The sequence below is a fragment of the Seriola lalandi genome, unplaced genomic scaffold (genome assembly GCF_002814215.2).
Source record: "Seriola lalandi dorsalis isolate HSWRI2012SDOR001 ecotype SW California unplaced genomic scaffold, Sedor1 jcf7180002054893, whole genome shotgun sequence".
NCBI classification, from domain to species: Eukaryota; Metazoa; Chordata; class Actinopteri; order Carangiformes; family Carangidae; genus Seriola; species Seriola lalandi.
This window is the reverse complement of record NW_019525445.1, coordinates 1,469,220-1,496,038: the sequence shown is the minus strand read 5'-3', so window position 1 is coordinate 1,496,038 and position 26,819 is coordinate 1,469,220. Positions and strand designations below refer to the sequence as shown.

The window sequence follows — 26,819 nt, the reverse complement described above, 5'->3', positions numbered from 1 at the left end:
TGGAAGTTCTCAAGTTCAGTAGTGTAGTCGTAATTTCCTTTTTAGCAAAGTTTGAATGAAGGAAGAGAGAAACAGCTACTACAGCTGTAGTACCGGTGTTGCCAGATTGGGCTTTTTTCCGCCCAGTTGAGCTACCTTTTATTTAAATGGACTGATAAAAAATCATTTGGGTGGACTGATGCTATTTGGGCTAGTTTTTATATCGATAAGGCTCTATGTAAGAGGTTCAAATTGTAAGGGATGTGTGGAGGGAGGGACAACAGGCGAAGATACTGTGTGAGGTGACAGCGACAGGTGGCAGCTAATCAACGGAATCAACAGTTGGACTGTGCATAGCCAGATTAACCTCACAGAGGCCCCTATTGACTCCAACTGTAGTTTACATGACACCGTCCTTATTTCCCAAAAACAGACCAGTACTCTAGAGCTGAAATTACAAGTTGATAAACAGAGTAGTCGATTGAAAGAAAATGAATTTAAAACAGATCTGATAACCGATTCATCAGTAAACTCATTTTCTAAGTAAAATCCCCAACATTCACCTGTTCCAGCTTTTCATATGTGAATTATTGCTAGTTTTGCCAGTTTTCTACGACAGTGAAATCAACATTTTAAAGGCTTCCTTTACGACAATTTGGTCTAGGCTCTGATTGGGTTGCTGTTTGTCAGTCAAACCTGGCAACACTGCAAACAGCTTCTACAGTCATGACCCGGTCAGAGGGCAGAAGTCAGTAGTACGTGGGTCGGTAAGAAGGTAAGAAATGCAGTGTTTTCACATTATTACAGGTTATAACACCCTTTTTGATTAGTAGTTCAGGAGAGGTGGCAGTATTTGGTGCTACCGAGAAGAATAGTTACAGCAGGGCCGTGCTCCGACTGTGGCCATAGCCACTGTTTACATTAGCTAACAATGCTAACTAGCTTGAACGCTTTTGCCTACCCACCTGGCTAGCTTAACTATCTCCCGGCGTGAAAGTCTGCCTGCAGTGCCAGCTCGCCGATAGACGACCACAACAATAGCCACTGTAATTTAGCCGACTGTTCGATTGTCACGAAACGACAACCACGTCTAATGTGAGTAAAGTAAACTTATGTTAGCTAGCATGCTAGCTTTGGGGCTACCTTGTAGCCCAAAGACAGCTATAGCAAAATGATGTTAAGTCACAACAAAGTTAAAGTAGTCGTGTGTGGATACACTCAGTAATCAGTTTATTAGCTACAACTAACAACTACCAATGCACTATAATACAGCAGTCTTGAAATAAAACCTGTCTTCATGAAGATTATTATGTGAAGTATATGTTGAAACTATTTTAAAGAAGTGTTGATTCGACTCGGGATGTATTGTGCTCTCTAATTGTTTGTGTTGTACTTAATGGTACCTCTAATGAAGGTAAGATTTATTGCAGGATTGATGTATTCGACTGTAGTAGTTTTACCTAGGTATACCTGATAGACTACCAATTTAGTGTACATTGTTCATCAATGATGTAAGTACACTCAAGAGTAACTCCAAGATAATAATTAACCAACCTTTGATCAAATCAATGCTGTGAGAGTATTAAGGTTCTAATGTCAAATAATGCTTTTGTTTTTGTATTGATATGTGTAGGTAAAGCTCTCTCTGATGATGTATTTGGCTTTGCTACATCTATGTGTTGCTACTGCTATACTTTATTAATAATGAATTTATATCGCATGTCATTGTTCTTGCAGGAATGTAAATGTCTGAGGACAAGGAAGCCCAGGAGGATGAGCTGCTTGCTTTAGCAAGTATCTATGATGAGGAAGAGTTCCGCCAAGCAGAGTCGGCACAGGGGGGAGAGATCCAACTCTGTCTGGAGCTTCCTCCTGATTTCAAAGTTGTTGTCAAAGGTAAAGCAGTGAGTGAAGCTGTGTAAAGCCATAAGAGCAAGGTGTACAACTCATGCACAGCTCATTTTCAATAATTTTTAAGTCCACACAGTACAGTACTGTGCAAAAGTGTCAGGCATCCATCATACAGTAATATCAGGGAGGCATTGTTTATGAAAAAATCCTCACTTTACTTTTAGGGCCGAAAACTTTAACACAGTACTGTAGACGATTTTCATAAAGTTCTTCTGTCTTAATCTTGTTAAGACGTATTTGTTAGACACACTTTAATAAGGAATGTAATTACATCTCTTCCATCTGTTGCAGGAGAGAAGCAAAGTGAATATAATGTCTGCTTCTTACCTCCTCTGGTGCTCAACTTTGAGCTTCCTGCAGATTATCCATCTACATCCTCACCAATCTTCACTCTAAGCTCTAAATGGGTGACCAGAGCACAGGTAAGAATTGGCCCAAATATAGAATATATGTGAGAGACAACCCCTCTTCCCCCTTGTCCATCATCTATTTTTGCGAAAAAGATTTTTTTGAGGATAGGAAACAGTTTTGCTTGAAATACAGTTGGGATGGTTTCTTTGATATACCATTAATCCAAGGAGAGGATAATCCTCATCATTTAAGTCTGTTCTTTGGTAAAAATGAAACATGAAATATAGTAATATTTAAAACCCATGTTTATGTAGTTTGTCTGTCTGTCACATATACTCACACTCTCTACTGTCAAGGCAAACAAAACATGTTTATGGCTGACTGACTCTGATAGATTCACAACAAACAGACTTAAAAATGTTTGCTAGCCAAGCAACATTAAGGCTACAGACAATACACAATGCAAGACTCTCTGTAGAAGATCATGTTACACTGGTGCTCTCTCCATTCATTATTCAATAAATAGATAGATAGATACTTTATTTACCCCTTCATGTGTCCAGTAGCTCATTGGTAATAATGATAATAACAGTTATTAATAAATTAATAATAATAATTCAATTAGTCCACTTCCTTTGGCTGAGGTGTTGTATAGCCTGATGGCAGTGGGAACAAAGGATCTCCTGAACCTCTCTGTTCTACTGCTGCTGTAGCTGCTTCTCTGTCCTGCCAGAATTTTGTGGAGAGGATGGTTGGTACTGTCTAAGATGGCCTCCATCTTACATTGCATGCGCCTCTCCACAACAATCCTGAGTGAGTCCAGACTCCTGCCAAGCACAGACCCAGCCTTCTTGACCAGCTAGAATATCTGATTTTGTAAATACGCATTGTCAAGTCGTTGAATATAAGATGGCCCCCCGTCTTACACTCAGGCCAATATGGCAGTTCTTCATGGCATCCCTTTCCAAAAGTTTTGGTGAGGCTTCACTCTCGGAAAGATATATATATTGTCATTTGTAAAATGCTATCACTCAAAAAACAGACACTCTCAATACCTGCTCCATCTCCTTTTCCATTTTACCTCCTCAGATGAGCTCTCTGTGCAGACGCCTGGATGAGCTATGGGAGGAGAACCAAGGCTGTGTGATCCTTTTCATGTGGATCCAGTTCCTCAAAGAGGAGGCTCTGGACTTTCTGTGCATTCAGTCTCCTCTTGAAGTTATCAGGGGAGGAAGTAAGGCAGGTTGCGAGCGCAGGAAAACCGACCCTGCAGCCACAGGTACAGTATACATTTTATTAAATGAAGATAGTTTTTTTTCTGCTTGTATGGATGCATCTACATAAGTTTAGATAACCAGCATGTTATCTGTAAAAAGTAGATTGTTATATTTCATTATGTCATTTAGAGCTAAGCTTGAAAAGAGGAGTTGGTCAGTACAATTACACATGTGCTCTCCCCCCTCTCTTACTACTGTTGTCCTGTGAAGTAGATTGGTTGATACTGAGTTCATCACCAGACATGAACATTTATTCACTCTGCCTCATTTGTTTGTTACAAAACGATTGCTGGTGATCAAAGCACGCAAAGCTCTGTGTGCTCTTGCTGTTAGGAACACAGCCGTTTTTGAAGGTTGGATTGCATGAATTGTGATATTTAAGAGTCATCGTACTTGTGCAGAAACTCAATGAAAACACATTGTGAGTGTTTTTTAAGACTGATTGATGCGTTAACCAATTATGTTCAGCTTTGACGAGTGGGAGTCATTCTGAAAACACTGAGGAGAAGAAAAGTGAAAACGTAAAGAAGGAAAAGTCTGAACCACGGTTGTCGTCACCTTCTCAACTGGACCCGCGAGCTGTCTTGTTGATGGACCCGCGTGCCGACCTCCTACCTCAGCTCCTGGACTTTGACGAGGCGCAGCGCCAGAGGGTGTTTGACAGCAAGGTGTTTTGCTGTGGGATCTGCTTTGTAGAGAAGCTGGGCTCCAGCTGCCTCTGTTTTAAGGAGTGCCAGCATGTTTACTGCAAGGCCTGCATGACTGAATACTTCCAGATCCAAATACGAGACGGCAACGTTCAGTGCCTTAATTGCCCTGAGCCCAAATGTACCTCCTTAGCCACACCGTTGCAGGTAAGAGAGCTTTGAAGAGTGGGAAGTTTCCTAACCCTGTCATTTGTAATGAACCAGTTGATCCTCTGCTTCCTTTTCTCTGTCTTTGTCTCTCAGGTGAAGCAGCTGGTGGATGAGGAGCTGTTTGCACGTTACGACCGTTTGCTGCTCCAGTCCAGTCTGGACCTCATGGCTGACGTGGTCTACTGTCCCCGCCAGTCCTGCGGCACCGCTGTTATGGTGGAGCCAGACACAACCATGGGCATTTGCTCAGCCTGCCAGTATGCTTTTTGCACACTGTGCAAGCTGGGCTATCACGGCCTCTCCAACTGTAAAATCCCAGCAGGTAATGTTACTAGAAATATAGTAATTTTGTTTCTAAGGGTAACAAGAAAAGAATAGTTTTTTTTGTTGATGTTGTTTGATTGTATTGTAGTTTAATGCCGCTGACAGATGACAGCTTTGTATTTCTTCAGGCAGCTTTATGATAATGAATTTAAAATCGCCATAACAACCATCCAAATACTCTTCAGTTACTCTAAAATGACATTTTTGAGATCAGCTCTTTAAGGCAAAAGTAGTTAATACTTCAATGAAATAATTTTCAAATACTAATTGATATGTTTTTGTTTTTTTTAATATCTTCATCATTGTCACTAGTTCAATATATTACATTTCAGTAACAATTAACTAACTGAAAACTAATTGAAGTCGGGATGTTTGGTTTTGAATGCTGTACAAGTTGTTGAGTTGAGACATTGTGAATAATACTAAATTTTCAGATGCTGTAATGGTCAAATATTACAGAAAGACACTAATAAAGGAATGGTTTAGGAGTTCAGTTCATACAGAAGAAATAAATTGGTATCACATTTTATCAATCCCAACCTTGAGTCCTCGGGTTAAAACCAGGACTGTCCCTGTTTTCTGTCTTGTGCCACAGACGAATTGCGTAACCTCAGAGATGAGTACCTGTCAGCCACATCTGAGGGGAAAAAGTTCATGGAGCAACGCTTTGGGAAGAGGGTGATCCAGAAAGCAGTGGAAGAGTCCTTTAGCAGAGACTGGCTCAATGAGAACTGCAAATGCTGCCCTCGCTGTGGAACCAATATACAGGTAGGGCTCCCCCTGCTGGTAACAGTACAGTAGAACATTGTCACAGGTGGGGCACCGTTCACTTCTGTCAGTTTCAAATAAAAACAAAGGTAGTCAGGTGTTTGCACATTCTGTTCAAAGTGACCCTTAGCTGTTAAAAAAGCTACTGATTTAAATGTGCAAATGAGAAAGAATATAAAAATATTTTGTTCTTCTGTTAAACTACACTAACTCTCTCTTAAATGTTATTATCTATTCTCTACTGTAGCTCATGTCCCAGGATATGTCAGTTACTACTGATGTTAACTGATGTCTGAGTCTTCTCCTGCTAATGCCTTGTCTCTCTAGAAAGTGGATGGCTGTAACAAGATGACCTGTACCTCGTGTAGACAATACTTCTGTTGGCTGTGCCTGGGCCTCCTCAGTAGAGTCAACCCATACAGTCACTTTAACAACCCACACTCACCCTGTTACAACCAGTGAGTGATCTGCTTCTCTTTTCAGTCACTGACACATCCGATCCATCTGTAAGGACAATCGTTGAATGTCTCTTTTGTTGCTTGTTGCAGACTCTTCCAAGGTGTGGATCTCGACGAAGAAGATGCCTTCTGGAGTGATGAAGAGGACTGACACCTGTGCAGTGCCTCAGCGCGATATGCTCCATTTGAATGCACTTTAACTCACTTTACCATCACTTCACCCGTGACACACACTACGCCTGAAGTAGCACAACAGTGTCCCCTCGACCATGTACCACGGTACCATTGTTTATGTTTTAACATCATTAGGCATCTTGGGTTATAAAACATTCAAAGCCTCGATGTAAATCGATCATTATTAATATATGACAGATATTAAAATACGACAGACACTATATGAAGTATGAGATCAGGAATGGCAAGAACAGTTGCTCTTATGTCGAAATAGAAACAGCTGTGGTCATTCAGGTAACCTTAAAAATACACTCTTTTGGTTATGACCATCAAAGATACATACTTGGATATGTGGTTAGTGACCAGCCATACAGTACGTTTTTGAAACCCTTAAAATATGACAGTGTCATAGGACGGAGCTTTTAATTTTTAAAACTGTAAAAATTGGTTGGATTTGTCTTTTTTTTTTTTTTTACAGTAGATTATGTCTACAGATCTAATTTCTCTCTTCTTAATTGGACATAGGTTTCATTATGAGTTTTAACACCTCGCAGGCTTATAACCCTTTAGCCACTGACTAAGTTAAGTTTGGTAAATTGGAAGTGTTTGCTTTTGAACTATAACCTCGTGGTGTTGCAGGGAAAAGAGAGACTGATTTTTTTGCTCTTCGTTGTCATATGAAGTGCCCTGCTCATTATATTAAGTATCTACCCTCTGGCTAGCATTTTGTCACATATCAAAAGTATGATGGCCAACTTTTCTTTTGAACAACTGGAATGAACTTCAGTGGATAATGAAGAGAATTTCGTGATCTAACCGACACACTTAAATACAATAATGATGCAGGTTTGAAATAATGGAGGTACAACTGGAGATTTGTCACCCGGACATAATCGCAAAACAGAGGTTTGGTTTTTGTTTCTATTTTAGGCTGTTTTGGTTGACTACCAGAAAGGGAACCTAATATCTCCCTCAGACAGACACAATGTGCTATGTACAGAGTGTGATCTGTAGGTAAAATTTTCAGGCTGGTGTCATCTTTTCTGGGGATGTAATTTCTTTTCTTATTTGAAAATTATGTTTAGATTAGCTTTTTCTTGACATTTACAGAAATGTGTTTTTGCACATCTTATGGTAAATGTCAAGCAGGTTCGGAAGAGGATTTGTATGAGATTGGTTGTGGGGAATGTAATAATGGAGGACACTGCAGTAAATATTTGTGACAGCAGATCTTCTGATTGGGTTACTGGGATTGTGGTTATGGTGAGTTAGAAAAGAAATCCTCTCTTGGTGAACAGCAAAGATATTTAGGGATGATTTTGACTAGACTTATTAACACCTTCCTTTGTACAACTGATACTATGATGTTGCCAAATATTAACTTGAAAGTGAGGCCATGAAATCTTGATCATTTGAAGATATAAACATTATTTTGTATAATGTAAATTTATTTTATTCAAATTTGATCAGAAGGAGGACTTTCTCATGCAAGCAGTTCTGTTTGAAATTGAACCCCACATCAAATCTGTTCTTTTTCAATGTTGAATTATTTGCTTCTCAAGGCTTGAAAAGTGCAGAATACTCTCAGAATTGACGCTGGTCTGCACTGGTAAAAAGACAATCTCTTGTTCAGTCTTGAACTGCACATGGATTCACTTTTCCCGTCAATGTAGACGCATCGTCACTTCATGTCTCGTGTAAGAAACATTTGAATACACAACTCGCAGAATCCTGTTAAAATGCATTCAACATACTGTTCCTCACAATAAATGTTACCATTTAACATGTCTATTTTATTCAGTGGATCTGAAACTTAAAAAATGCACTTTGGTGCCAACATAGTTCTTCTGCACGCACTGTGGGTATAGATGCACAGCTACGCAGCTACAGCGAGCTAAACACACTTGAACTGTTGAGGTTTTCACTGGAAGTATTTGTGAAATGTTGAAAACAAAATTGGACAACAAATTCAAATTCTTTTCAGAAAAAGACGAGATTCCATAAAGAAGAGTTGAACAAAAGATGTAAAAATTAAATGGGGTTCACAAAAGTATGAAGTTCAATTACTTGAATTTTACTTCATGCCAGGAACAAACAAATTGTCAATTTGCTCAGTGAAAGATCAACACTAAGTTGTCATTGAAAGTACAACACAGTAATTAATATAGTAAACATACATGTAGAGTTAAAAAAAAAAGTCAAGAGTTAATTTAACTATTAACTCAACAATAAAAATAAAAAAAAAAACAGCTGTAAATAAGAGATAATGCTACATGAAGGGCATTTAAGGAGATGAAAGATGCCTGACTCACAGATCTGACAAAATGGTGTGTGTAAAAATTGTTATTGTTAAATGTTATATAAGTGTTTATTCTCACATAAGTAATACAATCAATAATTTACATGGGGAAAGGAGAAGCCAATGAGTTTTTCCAGCCACTTTCCACTCTTTTAATAGTTATGTAAAGATGGCATTCAGTGCAAAAATATTTAGAAAAAGAACAATTAGAAACAAATGAAAATGGTTATACATTGTTAATGTGGGAATATACAAAACTCTATTTAACACATCAACATGTCAAGATTAATTCAAAAGTTTTAAAATGAATGAAGACGTGTCAAACCTGATATGCGCTCTCTCCTAAATTTGGTTTTGTGTAGATAGTGTCGCTACCTTTTTAAAAAAAAAAACCCAAAAAACAGATTTACCTTAAGTTTCCTCCATTTTGACCAAACATTTAGTCTTAAGAGTTCAAATTATTTTGAATAAAATGGGTTAAAAAAACAAAACAGGTATATGTCCTAATCAAGATGTGATTATGTTCTGTTAGATTAAAAAAAACATTTGCTCCCTTTAGTGCTACAAGTATACTCTCCTTTACAACATCTTGTTACCTGGAACATGACCCATATTTACCCTGTAATCCAGAGGTTATGCTGTGACAGAGAGAGAAACAATGAAATACTAAAGAAACAAAGAGCTCACGTTTGAGCCTGAGATTGAAAAGAGACGACAACATGGTGTAATCCCTTTGGCTAGAGTTGCTGACAGGGGATAACCCTTTAAAATGGCCCCTCTCTCATGTCCTGTCCCATCCCCTGCCTCGTGCTCTCTGTCCGCCCCCCCAGCCCCTGCCTGTCTTTCTCCATACACACTGACTGGCTGGACTGTTAGTATGCCCCTAAAGACACCTGCTCTCACAAACACAGGAGAGCAGCACCAGCAGCACCTGACCAGCCCTGAGGAACTTCACTGACCCTTTAACCATCACCGTTTTCACCTCACTCAACCACAAAAACAGGACGAGGTAGACTTTTACAAAGCAAAAAAAGGTCAGTGGATTTTGATGTGGTGCCCGATGGGATGCGGACTGGATGGGGAGGGGGGGGAACTTGGATGGTGGTGATGAAGTTCCCAGATCTCACTGTCATGGATGTGTGGTCTGTTGTCAGCCATGTTTTTGTGGAGTGCAATGGTAGTGGAGCTGTTTGAGTGTTGAGATGGATGAATAAACTCTTCCTAGATGCGGAAGCTGTTATGTTTTTACAATGCTTTGAACTATAACAGGCCAACGTTAACTTCATGGTAGCCTTGTGAATCAGTGTTCTGTGATCATGTGTGAAATGATTGATATAATATTGTGGGGGAACAAGCATGTGAATGGACAAATTTCTTGTACTTTTATTTGTTACAATATAACAACAATAGAAATTCAGGTAATTACACTTAAAATCCTAAAAACTAAAAAAGAAAAAAAAGAATAAATATGTTTCAAGTTGCATGTCAGGCAACCTCCTACAGGCACTGTCTGCTAAGTCAAATAACACGTTAGACACTGAACACTCACTGATCCCACGTTTACAATATAAAACATACTCGCATATTAATCAACATCAAACATTACTATCCAGCCAGAATGACAATTTTTATCCCAAACATATCCATTGAACTCTCTGGAGTGAGCTAGCAGACTTAACTAAAGGAACCAATGTACCAGTCAACACTCAGAGCTGATTGGCTCCTGACATACTGTATATACATGCTGTTCAATGAAACTGAGAGGACTGCTGTTCCTGAGTCTGTGTGAACTGCAAACCTCCTTAACAAAGCATGAGCTGAGTCAACTCCAAAACAATTCTTACAATGGGTTTTACTTTTTATTTTTGGGGATTTAGAAACAAAGTTAGCAAACTTTTAAATGATTAAATTGCCCATCCTACCATGTGATATGTCTGTACAGCAGATTATTTCGGGGTTTTGTTGAAACATTTCATGGAAAATTGACACCGTAAATCATATATATATATATATATATATATATATATATATATATGTATACAATGTAGTGCAAGTACAAAAGCAACAGCTCATACATTCTGTTTTCCTCCTGAATATTCTTGCAAACTGGAAACCTGAATATATAGAGTGAGAATACCAGTTCTTGTCCGTGCAACTAAAGGTCAGTAGATTAGTGAGATGTAACATAAATCATCAATAGAAAAAATGTTGTATTAGGTGTTTCTCATTTCTGAGGCCTGGAAAGAAAATATTTGGATCAATAAATTTATTTTGAATTTTTAAATCTTCCAGTCCAAGACATAACCTCATCAGCTGTTTCTCTCCCCTTAGAGACGTATACTGAGACCAAAACAACCCACAGCTCTTCCGCCGCGGGACCACAAAGACACAAGCGAGCAGTCTTATCATGATTGAGAGTGACAGAGAGCTGTCGGCCATGGTGCAGGAGCTATGGGACAACGATATCAACAGACTCAAACCTGGAAAAGACTACAGGATCTCTCTGCAGGTGCACCTCACACACGCGCGCACACACACAACAACACACATGCAGCTTCAATGAATAGCCACAGCCCTCATTTTAAGACAATACAATTCAAGTGAATAAAATCTGTGCTCTGGCCTCTAAACTGTACTGTACGCTGAATTTACAGTGACACCTGTTAGTTTGCTTTATAGCACAAACCAGAGGGTGGGTGCTGTTTTACCACTGCAAAGCTTTTATATTTCAGTCACTTTGTTTATACTTTCCCTCCAGTATGAAAAGAGAAAACCTAAGGCCTATTGTAAAAGTAAAAAAAACATCTACTGTATGTGACAAGAAACAAGGATCTTATGGGAAATTATGAGGGTCTTAATCTAAACTGCCACACCTGATTGGGTGGCAGAACCATTTTAGGGCTACGGGGGAGTATCGATGTTTGGTTCCATATTCATATTTTAAGTGGTTTAGTCATTGTCAGTGGCAATACATCCGTCTTCTGAAATGAGCTCTGACTGAATGCAACACATTCAGTTACACTGGAAGCGCACTAGAAGATCGTCTATTGAACACCGTTTTTATGGGGAAGCAGAAAGCAATGAGTCTGCATACCCTATTTTAAAGTTTGAGTGGTTCTCTTCCTGCTGCAGGGAAAAGCTGGAGACAGCATGGCCGTCAACGACAACAATGATGGAGCAGGATATCCTCTTTTCACATTTGTCAACGAGAACATTTTCAAAAAGGAAACCTTTTTAGGTAGGTTTTTTTTTTTTTTTTAAGCTTCAAAATCACAATCATTTTATTTCTTTCTTTAATGCCTTAATGTTCAGTGGTTGTCCCTTGTTTCTGTGGGATGAGGCAGCCTCTAACTGGATTCTTCTGGATGTAGCACTATGGTTTGTCAGTGTCTCTTACACAACTGCACTGTCATAAAATGTTTGAATCATAATCTCATCGCACATTCCACCGCTCCCTTTGCCAGTTTGATACTCTCCTCTCTGTCGCCTCCCTGCAGACTAAAGCTTTTTCACTGACTCATAATCTCCTTATGACCGACATTGACATGTTGCATAACAATCACAGAGTCTGCAGAATTCACTGCGCTGGATGCAGAAAGATGCTCCTCTACAACCGCTGGCAAGATACCTGCCGAGGAACATGTCCTCCTGATCATCCTTGTCTCAGATTTATGTTGTGCAGCAGGTTAGAGAAAGCAGCGCCCTAGTACAGAGCTCTATAGAGAGTTATGTAATAGTGGGTATTAAGAGTTCAGTCTGAGGCTGATGTCCCATTGGAAAAAAAAAAAAGAAAAAAAAAGGAGGATTCCTCCCTCTGTGCTATTTTTGTACTTGGTTTGTCCACAGTCTCTTGCAACTTGCGTCACTGTCTGTCACCTGGTTACACAGCAGACACATTTTTTTTCATAATTTGTAACAGGGTTTGTGCTCTTGAATCCAGGATTTTCAAAATAAAGTGTCAGGTGTGGCCAGAATAAATCACATTAACAGAAAAACTACTGGCATGCTGGCAAAAAAAATTAAACAGGTTCTAAAGATACAAAAAGAGTACATTTATTCCATGTGTAAAAAGTGACAGTGAAAAAATTTAAATATAAACATAAAGAAAATTAACATGTCAGTCAAAGAGGCGTCACCAGATTACAGAACATCTAATTCTTATCATAAACAGGGTATCAGACTATCAACAAAACAGGAAGAGTCGTGGAGAATTTTCTCATGCCAAATGTACCGAAGTAGACACACAATCTCAGTTTTGAGACATTTTCCACCTACACTGTGATGAGCTGGGGGTTTCCATATTCAGCTTTGCTTAATTGTCTTCATAATTGTCTCTATATATATATATCCATGTTTCTAGGATTCAACGTTGTGCATGTTTTGAAAACCTTTTTTCTTTTTTTTTATGATTTATTACCCCAGACTGCACAAAAATCCCTTTTTTGATGAGTGTCTGTGTTTGTGTCTACAGCCTTTATCTCACTGTTGGATAACTATGAGAGTGACACCGGCGAGCCAGAAATTGTAACCCCCGAGGAGGTGGCAGAGAACCACAAGTTCCTGGACTCCATCATTCAGACTCCCACCATGAAGGTACCTTTGGGGACTTTTGGAAATAAACCCTTCCCATCTTCCCCTGCCTCATAAAGGCCCATTTCCACTAAATAATTGATGGGAACTAATTAGGAGTTGCTCAGCTGTTTAACTATTCATATAATACAATTAAACTGACTCTCACCCTGACTAAATTATTACTTTTATCACTCAAAACTACATTAGAATGGGTCTGGTCCATTTTCTGAATGATTAAAAATGTTCAATACATTGTCCTACAGGTGTAACCCTGATATACTGATAAACAAAACAAGAAGGCAGATGTAGATTATAGTAAACGGGGCTGGGACAAATGACCCAAGTCAGTATTGATCAATTTGGGGTGTTTGATATGCAAAATAATGTTAGACAACATTGTTTGTTTGCAGATAGCCCATAAATACCTGGTAGAGAAGCACCTCTCTCCTGAGAATGAGACACAGTTCAAGGAGCAGCTGTACAGGATCTGGTTTGAACTTTATGCGAGGAGAGGATCCAGCAGGTTGGTGGAATCTGGCACAGCACCTAAATATAACCTTGCCAGTGGAATCTGGCACTCTGATGGTAACTGTCTTACTCTGAGAAACTGGCTCTGTGCAACACATCCAGCCAGCGTCGCTGTGAGTGAAACAATATCAAAGTAGCACGTTCAGGATTACACACTTTATTGTGTCTAAGTGGCGCATCATAAAACTGATGCATTGACACCAAGCTGCTGAGTTATGAGTTTATAAGGGAGCATGACTGTAAGCTGGTGAAGTCACACTTTTTGTGATGTGTTTGCGGTGTGATGTGCTCCTTTCTCTCTCCCCACCAGGCCAGACTCTTCAGGGTTTGAACATGTGTTTGTAGGAGAGACAAGAGGAGGACGGACTGTCATCGGCTTTCACAACTGGATCCAGCTCTACCTACAAGAAAAGCTGGGACACATCGATTACAAAGGCTACAGCGTCAATGCAAATTCACCCAAGGTATACTGACTTGAGATGGACTAAGAATATATTTTCAGCACTGCTGTATCTGTATGAGATTTCTTAAACAGAATTAATTGTACTTTCTATATTATACATAAGTATAATATAGAATAAAATCCCCCTGTGTCTGTTTCAACAACCAGATTTTAAATTTCCCAGTCACACAACCATCTATATTTGACAAACCTCTCATCTGTCTTCCATTTTCTCTTTTCTCGTCTACTCCCCCAAGTTGATCTGCACTCTCTGCAATCTTGCTCTTGAATCATCGTTCTTGCACACTGATGAGAAATCTCTCTTCCTGCTGCGGCCTTGTTTGCTCTCTCACCTATCGCTCAACAACTCTCCTTTGTTGCCTGTTAAATCTCAACTGTGTAATCACAGTGTTTATATTGAGGAATAGTCATTATCCAAAATGCTTAAGTTAACTACAAACTGTACATACATTTTTTTAATATGAAGTCTTTACTCATTATAGCCAGGTTTATTGGTGACTATTTGAAATGAGTTATCACATATTTCCATTTTTGCTTCCACATAGAAAAATGTCTCAGTCTCATGTTGTTGCATCATTTTCATATTCTACTTTTCTTAATTTTTACTGTTCCCCTATGTAGTTTCCAAGTATAATGCAACATACTGCATGCCAAAGTATCTGCATAGAACATTGAATCTAGCCGATGGAGGAAGACAAAACAGATGAAAAGTTATGCATGATAAATAAATAAAACTAGTCAGTAAAAATTTTGACTTTAGTTAAAATTATAAAATAAAAATTCAAACTGATGAGATACTAACTCACAATTAGAAGTTTAAGTTTTTTACTTATGGAGTAAAAATTAGGAGATAAAAAGTAAGTTTCTTGGCATAAATGGGCTTGCATACAGTATCTTTGCTCAGGAAGTGAGTACAAGTATGTCAAACATGGACAGGAAGTCTGTGTCTAATTTCTCTAAGTCTACTTTCTTGTCTCACTTTTACCACCTGTTCATGCAAGTTTCAGAATATCTTCCTGATAACGCCTGGCTGACTGTGAACAGCATAAGCCTGTTTTAGTCTTTCATCTTTCTCGCTGTCCCCTCACAATGATGAGATTGAGCCCGCAGCTGCTTTTTCTTGTCTCTCCATCTCTCACCATCCTCTCATCCTCTCTTTCATCACTTGCCGTTTCTTTTTTTTTCTCTCTCACTGCAGCCCGACGAGAACAAACACATCCTGGCACTACAGTTCAGCTGGAAGAACGGTATAAAGCCCAAGGGCAGCATCTTCATCGGCGTCAGTCCAGAGTTCGAGTTCGCCCTCTACACTCTCTGTTTCCTCACCTCGCCCAATGAGCGTGTCAAAGTCCAGTTCAGTTTCTACGATGTGGAGATTGTTTGCCACCACTACAACCAAAAGCACATAGGCACCACTTACCCTGTGCTCCTCAGGTACCAGAACCCATGAGTAACCTTACCGTAGAAATCAATCTGAGATATAAAACTTCTCCAACAGTTGAGCTTGGATACAAACTGTCATAGGTATTGTTGTTGCCTTTTTATTATAGATAAAGATACAATAAAACCTTACAAGACCCACTTGCATTTGTCTTTGTTTTTATTGTCCATGCTGAGTGTGTATCTGAAGGATTTCATCCAGTAATTACTGATATTCATGAGTTACTCTTAAAAATGTTTAATTAGTCTGAAGAGGGTTATTGAGCTCAGTCAGTTTCAGTTCAGACTGAGTATCCTAGGCACAAACAATAAAATGCATTTAACCCTCAGGTTTGTGCAGTTATTCCCTTGTATGTGTCTACAAATTGGTATAGTACAAATCTATACGATGTACTTCATTAGAGTAGGTAACCTACTGGTAAGTACAAGTGACAGTTGCATAACATAGTGATGCTGTCATTCTGATTATTTGGTTTTTAATAATCTGCTCATCTACTTATTCATGTCTCCATGTATCCAAAAACAAGAGATCAAAGTACTTAATTGTTATATACACAGCTTTGTGTTAGATAATGTGACATGGTTGTTAGTATGGGATTATAAATCCACTCAGTTTCAAATATTTTACCTATGATCCCTGATTACAGAGTTGACTAATGCTGGGGTTCACATGTGTATTCAGGTCAAGGACCTGAAAAGTACAAACTTATTTTGAAGAATTGTTCCAGTATAAAATTTACATTATCTTTCGGTGGCAGCGAACATTTATTCAGCATTATTTAAATTTTCCTGGCTAATGCTGCGTGAAACATTGCCAATGATGTTCATTTTATTTCAACTGAGGGCGGTGGACGGTTTGTTGTGAGCAATGACGTCAATCGTCTTTCGAGCGAGAGCGGCTTCAAAACAACGACAATAAAACAGGAAGTGGTAAGTATTGGTTTCAAAATAAAAGCATCAGAAATGCCCACACCCTTTTTTTAAAAACAAAATGTATCATTCTTATTGAGAAAGAAATGTACGATAATAATTGCGCCTGAGAATTACTTGTAAAATTATTTTATTTTAATTGTAGCTTTTTTTTATGTCAAGTGTTTTCTTTAACATTTTGATATATTTTATCTTATTTAAATTGCTTTTTTTTTTAAAAAAAAAAAAGCTTTTTCTTACCACTTAACCTGTCTCTGTGCTGCTGTAACATAAAACTTGTTTTAGGGTTGTATCTGAGGACAGATATAATTCTTCCTTTTAGCTATTGGGCTAGTGAGCTTCCCTTTAGCTTTAGCTAGTGAGTGGTAACAGCAGCTTATGTTACTTTAAAACATATTTGAAAAAAGGGTCGCAACTGACAATTATTTTCATTATTATTCCATTATCTGTCAATGAAAAACTATGAAAATACCTTTTATGATTTCCTGTTACGCAGGGTGACATCTTAATATGTTTTTTTGTCTGGTCAATAATAATTTTTGTTTATTTATTTTTTTTTAACCTTTTTTAATGGTAATGTACATTTCCATGGTATAATATTTTCTGCATTAAGGCTAGACAGTTGCTGTGTTTTAGCTTTGTCTTGCAGCAGTGGTTTTCAATATGGGCTTTATTTAAAAAAAGCTAACAGGAAGCCTTGTGTTGCATACTTACTCACTGTAGCTTGACAGCAGTGTGAGCGGTCGAGGGAGAAGCAGCTGTTCATTGTGGCAAGGATTGAGTTTACAGTTTGTACTGTTATATAATTTCGTTTTTCGCTGCTGTATCTTGGTGGCGTTTTTCTCCTGTCGTTGATTGCTAGCCGTTCAAACCCGGAATGGCCGAACCGACCGCCAGATATCAGCAGGTACGACAATGCTATCCGTTGGTTAAATAGCAAGCCAACGCGTCAAAGATTTAACATTACACGTTAATCGTATCGTGAAGCTGATTAAAGAAGCTACACAGCCACACAGGTGTGTGGCGTTAGGTTGGTTTCACCCCCGTAAACACGACGGTTTCCTATTCATGGAAGCTGAGTATCAGTAATGTTGTCAACTGGGTCAATTTTGTTGCCAGAAACATCGTTATTTTCATCAGCAGGTGTTAGCATGCTAGCGGCACTGACGCTAACGCTTCCGTGTTAGCTAGCTATTTAGTTATTGAATTATTAAATTGTAAGTGTTTGTGAACGTTTCTGTTCCGTTTTTTTTCCTTTTTTTTTTGGAGTGTGAGTAGTGTTTATGTGTCACGAAAGCTTGTCAACAAAGTCTTCTCAGAATAACGCTTTCTAAGACAATTTATGTTTGTTAAAGTTATATTTGTTTATGTTAATGTCAGTGTCCATTATTTAAGTAAAAGACATAATAATTCAGTGTAACAATACTGTGTTACAAGAAGAGCTCCTGCATTCAAATTACATAAATACACAAGTATTACAGTGCGAGTATCAGAAGTGAAAGTATAGTTGAATTCTTCCTTTCAATATCGGAGTAAGTCAGAGACGTTAGAAAAGAACGTATAAGGACTTTGTTTATATTACTGTATAAATGTTATTGGTACATTAATGTGTAAGTGGTATTATTTTGTTGTAGCTGGTCGTTTTTTAACTACTTTATGTTCTGTTGATCAGTTCAATCTTGAAAGTGCAAATCTCTAGCTATAATTGTGTCCTAAAAACCACGGGTTAACATGTGACCAGAACTATTTCATCAACCTGTTTTTAATTCTAATAACATCAGCTGTGTATTGAAACAAGACGTGTGAAACATGTTGCTGCACAAGCATGATTACGAGAAATGAAACCTAATTTCTGAAGAGTAGAGTATAGCATAGGATGATATGGAAATTCTCAAGTAAAACAGAAACAACTTAAAATTGTACTTATGTACATACGTGAATAAATGTAGTTACTTTGCACTGCTGGTAAATGTTAATTTTTGGATAGCACATGACCTACAGCAGTGGGTGTGATCGCTCATCATCTAGCTTAACTGCCAAATCTGACAGCTAACCTGCTTATGGAGATGTTGTTAGGGCAGACAGTCCTTATTATAAGTCAGCTCATGTGGTTGATTGCAGTAATAATTCATGTGCAGACGCATTAGAGACTACTCTGGTAGAAAGCCAGTTAAGTTCTTTGGATGACTAGAAATGTGGCGAGTGTCCGAGGACAGAAGGCTGCATTAAGGCTTGTATTAAGGGGTACCTCTGATACTATCATTGCGTCAGTCCAAGTTCTTTATTGTATTAGCTGTACTCTGACCACGTACTCTCTAAAAAACTGTTAAACCACAGTCATAAAAACGCAGTCAGACTTTCTTACGAAAAAGTTACAAGGAGTCCTTGAAGCCTAAAATGGCTTTGGGAGAGGAATGTACAAATGTGTAGCTAGTGCTTTATCCTAGGGAATCTTGATCTTCTTGAGTGTTTCCTGGGAACTACTACTTTATCTAATTTTGCAAAAATGAACAAGTTACTTAAGTTGGCTTTATGCACAGTTGTTATTTCCAGATGAATTTCCTCTATTTTAGCCATATACAGTATGTTGAAACATGCCTGTTGCCAAATTTAATATTTTTCCATGTTCAGGGGATCTGACTGACTAAAGGACTCATTAGGGTTACACTAGCAAGTAATTGGAGTTAATTAATAGGTATGAATTACTTGAGAGTGTACCAGTTGCCTGTCACCACTGTCTCTGTTTTCCCCATTATGCGATCCTATGTGTTTACCAATGGTTATTAGTTCCTTTCTAGAAAATTGTAGGTAACTATAGGACCTGCAAAATAAAGTGTTACCAACGGGAAAATAAAGGTGTTGTTAACCTGTAATTTACACCTCTGTAAGTCCATTGGTGCAGACTTACTACCAGGTATTGAGTACCACCTCAGTGGCTTGTCTTCGGAACTGACTGTAGTGTTAACATGTCAAACGTGTTTGGTTTTTAAATACTTGTTGAGCTCAATCAGGAGTCAGGAATAGCTGAGTGTGACTTTTTCAATGTCTGAGTTGACCGACAAAACTATGATGAGGTTTTTTTTTTTTTTTTATGAGTTTGGGCTGCTAATGTGTTTCCTGCTCAATGCGAGAGAAACACGTGGTCGGTGCTCATTTCTGCTTATTATATGCACGCAAAAAACCTTTTGATGTGGTTTCCAGTTTACCTTCCTCTTCTCTGATCGATTGATGCGTCTTGTGTAAGTTCCTTAAGGGTGCTCCAATAATCATTTAACTGTGTGAAGCTTCTTTATCTAAAAGACTCTATTTCCAATGAAAAGTGCTGACACATATGCTGGTTTTCTTACCTCCCACAGCTGCCGAACGAGGAAGACCCAGAAGAGAATCCACAGGTAGCAGCGGATGCTCCACCCCCGTACAGCAGCATCACAGCTGACAATGCTGGTAAGACCATGACTCATCCAGATGTTTCTCTGGTTCTGAGGTCATAGACAATAGTGGCACATTGGAAAGTTATATTTTTTTTGCATGGGGAAAAATTGAGGGAACATGATTACTTTAACTGTAGTGTACAGTTTGCAGCTCCAAAAGGATAAATAAACGCAAAATGTATTCAAGAAATAATGGCTATGTTAATGTGCACCCTGTGTGGATGACTCGGACCTCATAGTTGTTTTGATTACTCTAATCCCTTATCAAAGACAATAAAATAGATGAAATACCAGACACAGAATTCACTCACTCAAGAAGAACTAATTGCTTTGAAAAGGCATTTTAGAAAGTTAGTTATAGTTGTTGATTATACATTAGTCAATTTAATGATTAGCTGATGATTATGAAGCCATAAAAGTAAAACCTTCAAAAGAAACCGTGTGAAGACATCACCTTAGAGTCTGGGAAATTGCAAAAGGCATTTTTTTTAACTTATTTCTGACATTATATAGACAATATGATTAGTTGAGAAAATAATTCATCAACACTGTCAAGCAGTCAAACATTTTGTCAGTGAGCAAAAATAGAGTTTTATCCACTTTTATTGTAATCTTGTGAAGGGTTTTTTTGTCAGTAGTGATAAGTAGGAAATTGTCATTCATACTTCTCCAATTCTCAAGCCTGTTTCCATTTCCACTGCTTGCAATGATTAAACACTTCAAAGGCTTACTGTATGTGAATAGATGAGAACATAGGTTAAATAGTGGCTTTAGTTTTGTCATTGAAAATACAGTCAGTGGGCACTTGTGGATACAATAAATCATTTTGAAACAAGACTTTTTATTAGTAAGCTTTCTGTCTTTGTGTTTGTAACGGTACTGTTTCTTCTTCAGCCTATTTTGACTACAAGGAAGACGGTGCTTTCCCCAAGCCTCCATCATACAACGTGGCAACGACGCTACCTTCCTATGATGAAGCAGAAAGAACCAAAGCTGAGACCACTGTTCCCCTGGTAACAGGAAGAGTGAGTATCTCGCTTTTTTTTTTTTGCCTTTTAACACGTTGTAACGTTCGCTGTATGCACACACAGGCACACACACACACACACACACACACACACACACACACACACACACGCTGCAGCTTGTGCTCAAATACTTCTTGTGTTGTCTGCAAGGCAGGAAGTGCTCAGCGCCCAACCACAGCAAGTTTGTTTGTATTGCCTTAGGTGTGTTCTTAACTTATCTGATTATATCTTTGTCTTTCCTGCATGAACTGCTACTGGTTTGAACAACTGCAGATTCTCAAAAATTGAGAAACCATTTACTATCACTAGGGCTGAACAATAAATTGAAACATTATCGAAATCCAGATTGCAGGCGCTGCAATTTTTTGATAAAGATAAAATGTGTCACAACATACCATAAATAAAGCGTTGTGGTGCTACGGAGACTCCCCGGCCTACAAACCATATTTTCCAGATGTAAAGGAACATGCTTGTTTGGTACAAGCCCTAACAAAAAATCATCATTTTTATATTTTTTTCAGTGAAAATGAAATGCAAAAATGACCATTCCATCTGAAATCGTGACTCATATTGCAATCGTAATATCTGCCAAAATAATCAGAGTATGATTTTTCTATGTCTCTCTGTGTGTCAGTGCCAGCCTTTTATATTTTGAATGCTTCAGTCTCCCAGACCCCCTGAACCTACCGTGTGTGCACAGTGCACCTGGATTTGTTTCCCCCAAAATTTTAATAAATCCATTCAGTTTCTATATGGAGATGGAGGTGTGGATACTTACCAGTGTAAAATGTTGAAATGTTTGATAGGCACACTAAAACCTGTTATGAAATGCAGCCATGGCATTATTCTCTATATCAGCTGTGGGTGTTCATGCTTTAGTTTCCCATGGCTGCAACTCGGTGGTATTAAAGCACCTTCTTATCTGATATATATTATTTTAAAAATTACATCAGTTAATGTTAATTAATATATTGTATTTGAAATTAGACATATTAGAAGTTGCCCAATCGTTAATGACACCTTTGCTCAGGGAACCATGTTCTTATTGACCTTCATGTTTGAGAACTCTTTTGTTTGCAGTAACTGTAGTTCTTTTATTGACTAAAGGCAAAGCACACCTCGTCCTGTACAGCCTGCCAATAACTTCTAACCTCCCAGCTCGTACACAAAAGCCATCTCTGTGCAACTCCATCTTTGTCAGCAGCAGAAGAAATTCATGCATAACTTGGCAGCGCATGTGTCCTGGAAAAAAAAACAAAAAAACAGTTTCTGTTGAGTTGAGTTGACACTGAAACAAAAAGTCTTAGCAAATGATGTCAAACTAATCTCTGACCTCTAGTGGTCACTGTGATGCATTGCGCCTTACTGCACGTTGTTTGATTGCTGCTGTTGTCTTTCTCTGTCACACACTGCCTTGCGCTCAGCAGCAGCCTCAGCACAGGGAACGCCTGGAGACTTTTGACGATGTAATTCGCAGTTCACTGGAGGTAACTGGAAAGAGTGGGAGGAGGGTGTATGAGGAGAAGATGTGTACTTGGTCCTGCTTTTGTGTGTGAAATCACAGATGTACCTACAGTTTTTGTGTATTCAAAGCCCCACCTTCCTTGTATGTTTGTGTATTTAGAGTGCTAGCTAGTGCATAGTTCATAGTTAAACAAGATCGACTGGTTCTCTTGATTTCCTGCATTGTATTTGATTGACTTCAGACCTTCGGGTAAAGTGACAGTGATAGTCATTATATAGGCTTGCTGTGTTGTGATGTTTCCATTGGTCTGTTGGTTGATTGTGTTGTATTTACTGTCCGTTGTCAGCTTGGTTTACACTAGCAGCTGCTTCTCTGAGCTTGATCACATTCACTTTGATTTCAGTCACTGCGTTGTATCAGTACAATTTTAAATGCACAGTTGTGAATTGGTTAAAATAAACCAAGCTTTATCAAATAAATCGATCTGATAGATCTGTGTGTAGATCATTTCAAATACAATAAAGCTCTGGGAAGCTCTGTTACTGCCTGGCTGTGCTGTCGAAAGACTGTTTCAATGCTTAAATAACTTACTTTGCTCTCTTTTTGTTTTGTTCTATTGTTGTTTCTTCCATCACAGGATGAAGACTTTGTGACCAGAGACGACTTTGAAGATGCTGATCAGCTGAGGATAGGAAATGATGGCATCTTTATGCTCACTTTCTTCAGTTAGTAACCCAATCTACTTGTCTCTGTTTTTCTCTTTCTCTTCTTCAACGTGTTTTTTCATCTTCAGCTCTTCTTTACCTTAACTTCTGCAGAAATGATGTCTTTTCTTATATTGGCTACAAATTAGTGAAATAATATTTCCTGCGTTCTCGCGGCTGTTTTTTAAATTTCTGATGGCATGTCTAACACTCTTCCTTTCAGTGGCATTCCTCTTCAACTGGATCGGTTTCTTCCTGTCTTTCTGTCTGACCACCTCCGCAGCTGGCCGCTATGGGGCCATCTCAGGCTTTGGCCTCTCCCTCATCAAATGGATCCTCATAGTCCGGGTATGAACACACACACACACACACACACACACACACACACACACACACACACAAACACATAAAATGTGGTTATATGTACGCACAAACAACTCAAAAGCCCCAAACAGCACTCTGGTATTTTAATGCTGTGTCTGTAGTGGTTGGCTTATTGGCACTGTGTTATTTCCTCAAGATTTCTTGAGAAGTCGGCCGCTTTCTTCATTCACTGTTAAAATGCAGGACTCATTTGAGTGAAGCCAATGCAGGCCATATTTATTCTAACCAGTCATTTCTGTCATTCTGTTGGGTTTCTAGTTCTCCACATACTTCCCTGGTTACTTTGATGGACAGTACTGGCTGTGGTGGGTGTTTCTGGTGTTTGGTAAGTAGCCAACCTCTGCATTTAAATGAATCAAATAGGGAATCGAAAAGTTTTGTTTTGCTTGTGACACATTTCTGCTCTCTGGAGCTCCATTGCTACAGTGTTGGGGTGTGAATAGTTACAGCAGGATAGTTAACCTTAATTATCCTTTTAGATAATCAGTTATAATTATTACAGCGATATAAAAATTTAATTTCTCTAACCCTTGACCAGAGCTGATATGACCTCCTCAGACCTGGCATTAACATGTGTCTCGGGTGATCTGATCACAAGAGGGCAGCTTGTGCAACTTTGTCACAGTTTCATAATGAACTGAAAATATTTTTACACTTACAGTCTTACTGTTCTCAAAGTGTCATTTTTTGCTGTAGTATGCAGCTGTTTCTTGACAGTATCTTGTGGATAGTGCACAGTGGGCAGCGTAGTTGCTACATTGTACAGTGGATCATTTTGCAACTGAAGATCCAGATATGTCCTTCAGGAGATAGTCGAAACCAAACAGAGCTTAAAAGGATTTATTGGGTCGACAGAAACATAAATGCTAATGTTCCATAGTATCTGCTAAATGTATGTATGACATCTGTTTACTTATATGTCTTCCTTATCCAATCAATCAATCAATCAATCAATCAATCAATCAATCAATCAATCAATCAATCAATCAATCAATCAATCAAAAAAGGGGAGAACAGGTCAGTATTGTGTTTACAGCAGTTTGAGTTTCCCCAAAGTGGCCAACTGCAGGTTTAACATCACTATAGGATTTTCTCTGTTTTAATTATTTCAATTTCATTTCTTAGAAGCTTTTGCTAACCGAAATGCACCATGGGTATCACAGTCTTTATTTTCTGTATTTACTCTACTTTTTTTGTCCACAATATCCACAACCTTAATACTTTTTAATTTATTTTCAAAGCACCAGATATTTTATAATGCAGTTGTTCATTTTTTTGTAATGATGATTCAAGTGGGTGAGCTTCATTCCTCTTCCAAAGCTTTAAACTGCTCCACCCACGAATCAACCAAGTCACTCCTGAAAAGACTGTTCTTACTTTGCAACTCTTCATAATTATTTTGTCCCAATTTTGTCTTCGCTAACCTCAAGCAATTGTTTTTTAGTTTAAGTGTGTCCTAGTTACTACTCATTCATTCACATGTTGCCAAACCAGTTCACTGAGTTATGTTTTACCTCAGTTCATATCAGCCAGATCTGCTCTGTTTACCCTGTAATCAGTATGGGTGTATTAGGAAGTACTTTAATCATGGGCGTCAGTGCAGTTTTATCTTTTTGGTTTTTGTTATATTTCTTTTATCAGGTTTTATATTGGTCAACCTAAAAACCCCGTCAGAGCATTGCTCGCATTTGTTGCTGCTGCCACTGTTTGTGTTTGTGTATGTGCTGTAGTACTAGTCACTTCTGTCAGTCTCATAGTCTCCTTTTTTCATCTTCCTCTCCTCCTCAGGCATTTTGCTCTTCCTGCGAGGGTTCATCAACTACGCCAGAATCCGCAAGATGGCTGACACCTTCTCCACCCTGCCCCGCACCCGAGTCCTCTTTATCTACTGAGCTGGCAAAGACTCAGTCTCCATCATCTCTTTTTTTTCTCTCTTTCAATGAGGCATACTGTCTGGCTTTATTCAATCAAAACAGGGGAAAGGAACATTTTTTTCCTCTGGTTGACATGATTTGGACAATATGGCTATAGTCCCCTTTTGGTGTAAAACAGTATACACTGAGAAATCTGTAAAACCCTTCAGTTGTTAGTGGTGAACTGTCAAGTGCTATTTGCAATTATGAAGTGTGTGATGTATAAATTAATGCCTTATTTACTATTTTACTATCTGTTGGTAGCAGCAGCATGCACTGTCCCCGTTTAGCCACCAGGGGGCAGGCTTGTTTGTATTATTTTTTTCCACCGATCTTCAACCTGATGAAGTCATTTGTCTAGAAAACTGATTCTCAGTGCAGGGGCCAGTGGGAAATTTTGGGGTCATGGGTTGATTTACATTTACACTTACACGATGTGAAATGATATATTTCAAGAATCACTTAAATGTGTTTTTAACCTTTCTGACCAATACTTTTTGTTCCTTGTAAAATAGTATATAATTCAGGTAATACAAGGCTGAAAAGGGAAAATCATTAGCTTTTTTTGGGGGTTCAGGGGCTAAAAAGGTTGACGATCAGTTGTAAAGAAGACCAGGGGCCAGGTTTTCCCCCAAAGCATCTTTTCCTTGTGTGTTTAAGATTTGTCTATGCACTCACTGTAATCAGGAATGTTCTCTCCTTATTTACCATACACGTATTTCAGCAGAGGCTTAAAAGGTCCAGTGATGCCCAGGGTATCCAGGAGCGGACCTTCTGGGGCAGGCTGAGGGTCACTGCCTTGCTCAAGGGCACAGTGATAGGGGTGGAATAAGCTGCTAGTCTGTCACTGGATTCACATGTGTAAACGGACAGTTTTGGTCAAATAAAAGATTCCAACGCCCTATCTTAGTCACTGGCACCCCACTGATTTCCAATGAGGAAATGGAATGATTGTGTCGCCAGATGTGATTTGGAAACCCTGCCCCTCAAAGAACAAGGAATATATTAATTCAGAACAGAGACTTTTCTTTGACGTAACTATGAAATATTAAGAGTCATTGTTTTTATTTACCCTCATTCTAGTGTAAGTGGAATGATTATTTTTATTGCAAGAATTTTAAGTATCTAACATTTTGGTGCGGAGCTATTTATCAAAAAAATAATATGGAAAATATAACCTGACACGACGGTCATTTTTAGTTATGCTTGTTATTCAGGTAGTAGGATGCCACTTCCTCCCTCTATTATATAGACTGATGGTTTAAGATATATTGAACAAATTAATTTACATACAAACATTTCAGTCCAGGTGTTCCAGAGTGGTTTTATTTCCAAAACGCCTGAATAGGAGAGTTGTATCATTGAGGTTGAGAAAAAATGTTCTGTCAGTGGATAATAAATAGTTTTGGACTTTGATCAAGTTTAATTTGAATTCAGCCTGATGATCCGACTGAACTGGGATAAAAACATAATCTACCATGCTTAGTATTTTTGAGCATGGCTGGTGTGGGGAGGCTTTTGAAAGTTTTAAGTCATCCAGAGAGAGCGGAAGCCTCCCTGACC

The 26,819-nt window shown here is 38.6% G+C and overlaps 3 protein-coding genes across 6 annotated transcripts; all 3 read left to right on the top strand.

Moving 5' to 3' along the window:
* The first annotated feature begins 674 nt into the window (after nucleotides 1-674).
* Nucleotides 675-7,882, top strand: rnf14 (ring finger protein 14). 3 transcript variants are annotated; one of them, XM_023429393.2, is made up of 9 exons: nucleotides 675-754; nucleotides 1,717-1,875; nucleotides 2,251-2,312; nucleotides 3,331-3,520; nucleotides 3,987-4,372; nucleotides 4,469-4,697; nucleotides 5,295-5,467; nucleotides 5,795-5,925; nucleotides 6,016-7,882. In XM_023429393.2, the coding sequence occupies exons 2-9, from the start codon at nucleotides 1,725-1,727 to the stop codon at nucleotides 6,074-6,076; spliced, it is 1,383 nt and encodes a 460-aa protein (XP_023285161.1). In that variant the 5' UTR covers nucleotides 675-754; nucleotides 1,717-1,724; the 3' UTR covers nucleotides 6,077-7,882. The 3 variants fall into 3 exon arrangements, with proteins under 3 accessions (XP_023285161.1, XP_023285159.1, XP_023285160.1); XM_023429391.2 differs by having other exon boundaries at nucleotides 2,182-2,312; XM_023429392.2 differs by lacking the exon at nucleotides 675-754 and adding an exon at nucleotides 798-1,074 and having other exon boundaries at nucleotides 2,182-2,312.
* Nucleotides 7,883-8,015: 133 nt separating this feature from the next.
* endou2 (endonuclease, polyU-specific 2) lies at nucleotides 8,016-15,542 on the top strand. Its single transcript, XM_023429394.2, has 7 exons — nucleotides 8,016-9,432; nucleotides 10,730-10,907; nucleotides 11,531-11,636; nucleotides 12,870-12,991; nucleotides 13,381-13,493; nucleotides 13,809-13,962; nucleotides 15,160-15,542. The coding sequence occupies exons 2-7, from the start codon at nucleotides 10,806-10,808 to the stop codon at nucleotides 15,409-15,411; spliced, it is 849 nt and encodes a 282-aa protein (XP_023285162.1). The 5' UTR covers nucleotides 8,016-9,432; nucleotides 10,730-10,805; the 3' UTR covers nucleotides 15,412-15,542.
* A 1,508-nt stretch (nucleotides 15,543-17,050) lies between these two features.
* ndfip1l (Nedd4 family interacting protein 1, like) lies at nucleotides 17,051-26,158 on the top strand. Of its 2 annotated transcripts, XM_023429440.2 has the most exons (8): nucleotides 17,051-17,238; nucleotides 19,688-19,775; nucleotides 20,657-20,787; nucleotides 22,218-22,277; nucleotides 22,893-22,980; nucleotides 23,183-23,307; nucleotides 23,602-23,668; nucleotides 25,132-26,158. In XM_023429440.2, the coding sequence occupies exons 1-8, from the start codon at nucleotides 17,209-17,211 to the stop codon at nucleotides 25,233-25,235; spliced, it is 693 nt and encodes a 230-aa protein (XP_023285208.1). In that variant the 5' UTR covers nucleotides 17,051-17,208; the 3' UTR covers nucleotides 25,236-26,158. The 2 variants fall into 2 exon arrangements, with proteins under 2 accessions (XP_023285208.1, XP_023285209.1); XM_023429441.2 differs by lacking the exon at nucleotides 22,218-22,277 and having other exon boundaries at nucleotides 17,052-17,238.
* Nucleotides 26,159-26,819: the final 661 nt, after the last annotated feature.

Bases quoted from the DNA above. Each gene is read 5' to 3' on its own strand.
- rnf14 (XM_023429391.2), top strand. From the start codon at position 1,725: ATGTCTGAGGACAAGGAAGCCCAGGAGGATGAGCTGCTTGCTTTAGCA. The intron at 4,698-5,294 runs GTAATGTTACTA...CTTGTGCCACAG, and splicing joins CAACTGTAAAATCCCAGCAG to ACGAATTGCGTAACCTCAGA. The intron at 5,468-5,794 runs GTAGGGCTCCCC...TTGTCTCTCTAG, and splicing joins GCTGTGGAACCAATATACAG to AAAGTGGATGGCTGTAACAA.
- endou2 (XM_023429394.2), top strand. From the start codon at position 10,806: ATGATTGAGAGTGACAGAGAGCTGTCGGCCATGGTGCAGGAGCTATGG. The intron at 10,908-11,530 runs GTGCACCTCACA...TTCCTGCTGCAG, and splicing joins ACTACAGGATCTCTCTGCAG to GGAAAAGCTGGAGACAGCAT. The intron at 13,963-15,159 runs GTATACTGACTT...CTCTCACTGCAG, and splicing joins TCAATGCAAATTCACCCAAG to CCCGACGAGAACAAACACAT.
- ndfip1l (XM_023429440.2), top strand. From the start codon at position 17,209: ATGGCCGAACCGACCGCCAGATATCAGCAG. The intron at 22,278-22,892 runs GTAACTGGAAAG...CTTCCATCACAG, and splicing joins TAATTCGCAGTTCACTGGAG to GATGAAGACTTTGTGACCAG. The intron at 22,981-23,182 runs GTTAGTAACCCA...TCTTCCTTTCAG, and splicing joins CTTTATGCTCACTTTCTTCA to TGGCATTCCTCTTCAACTGG.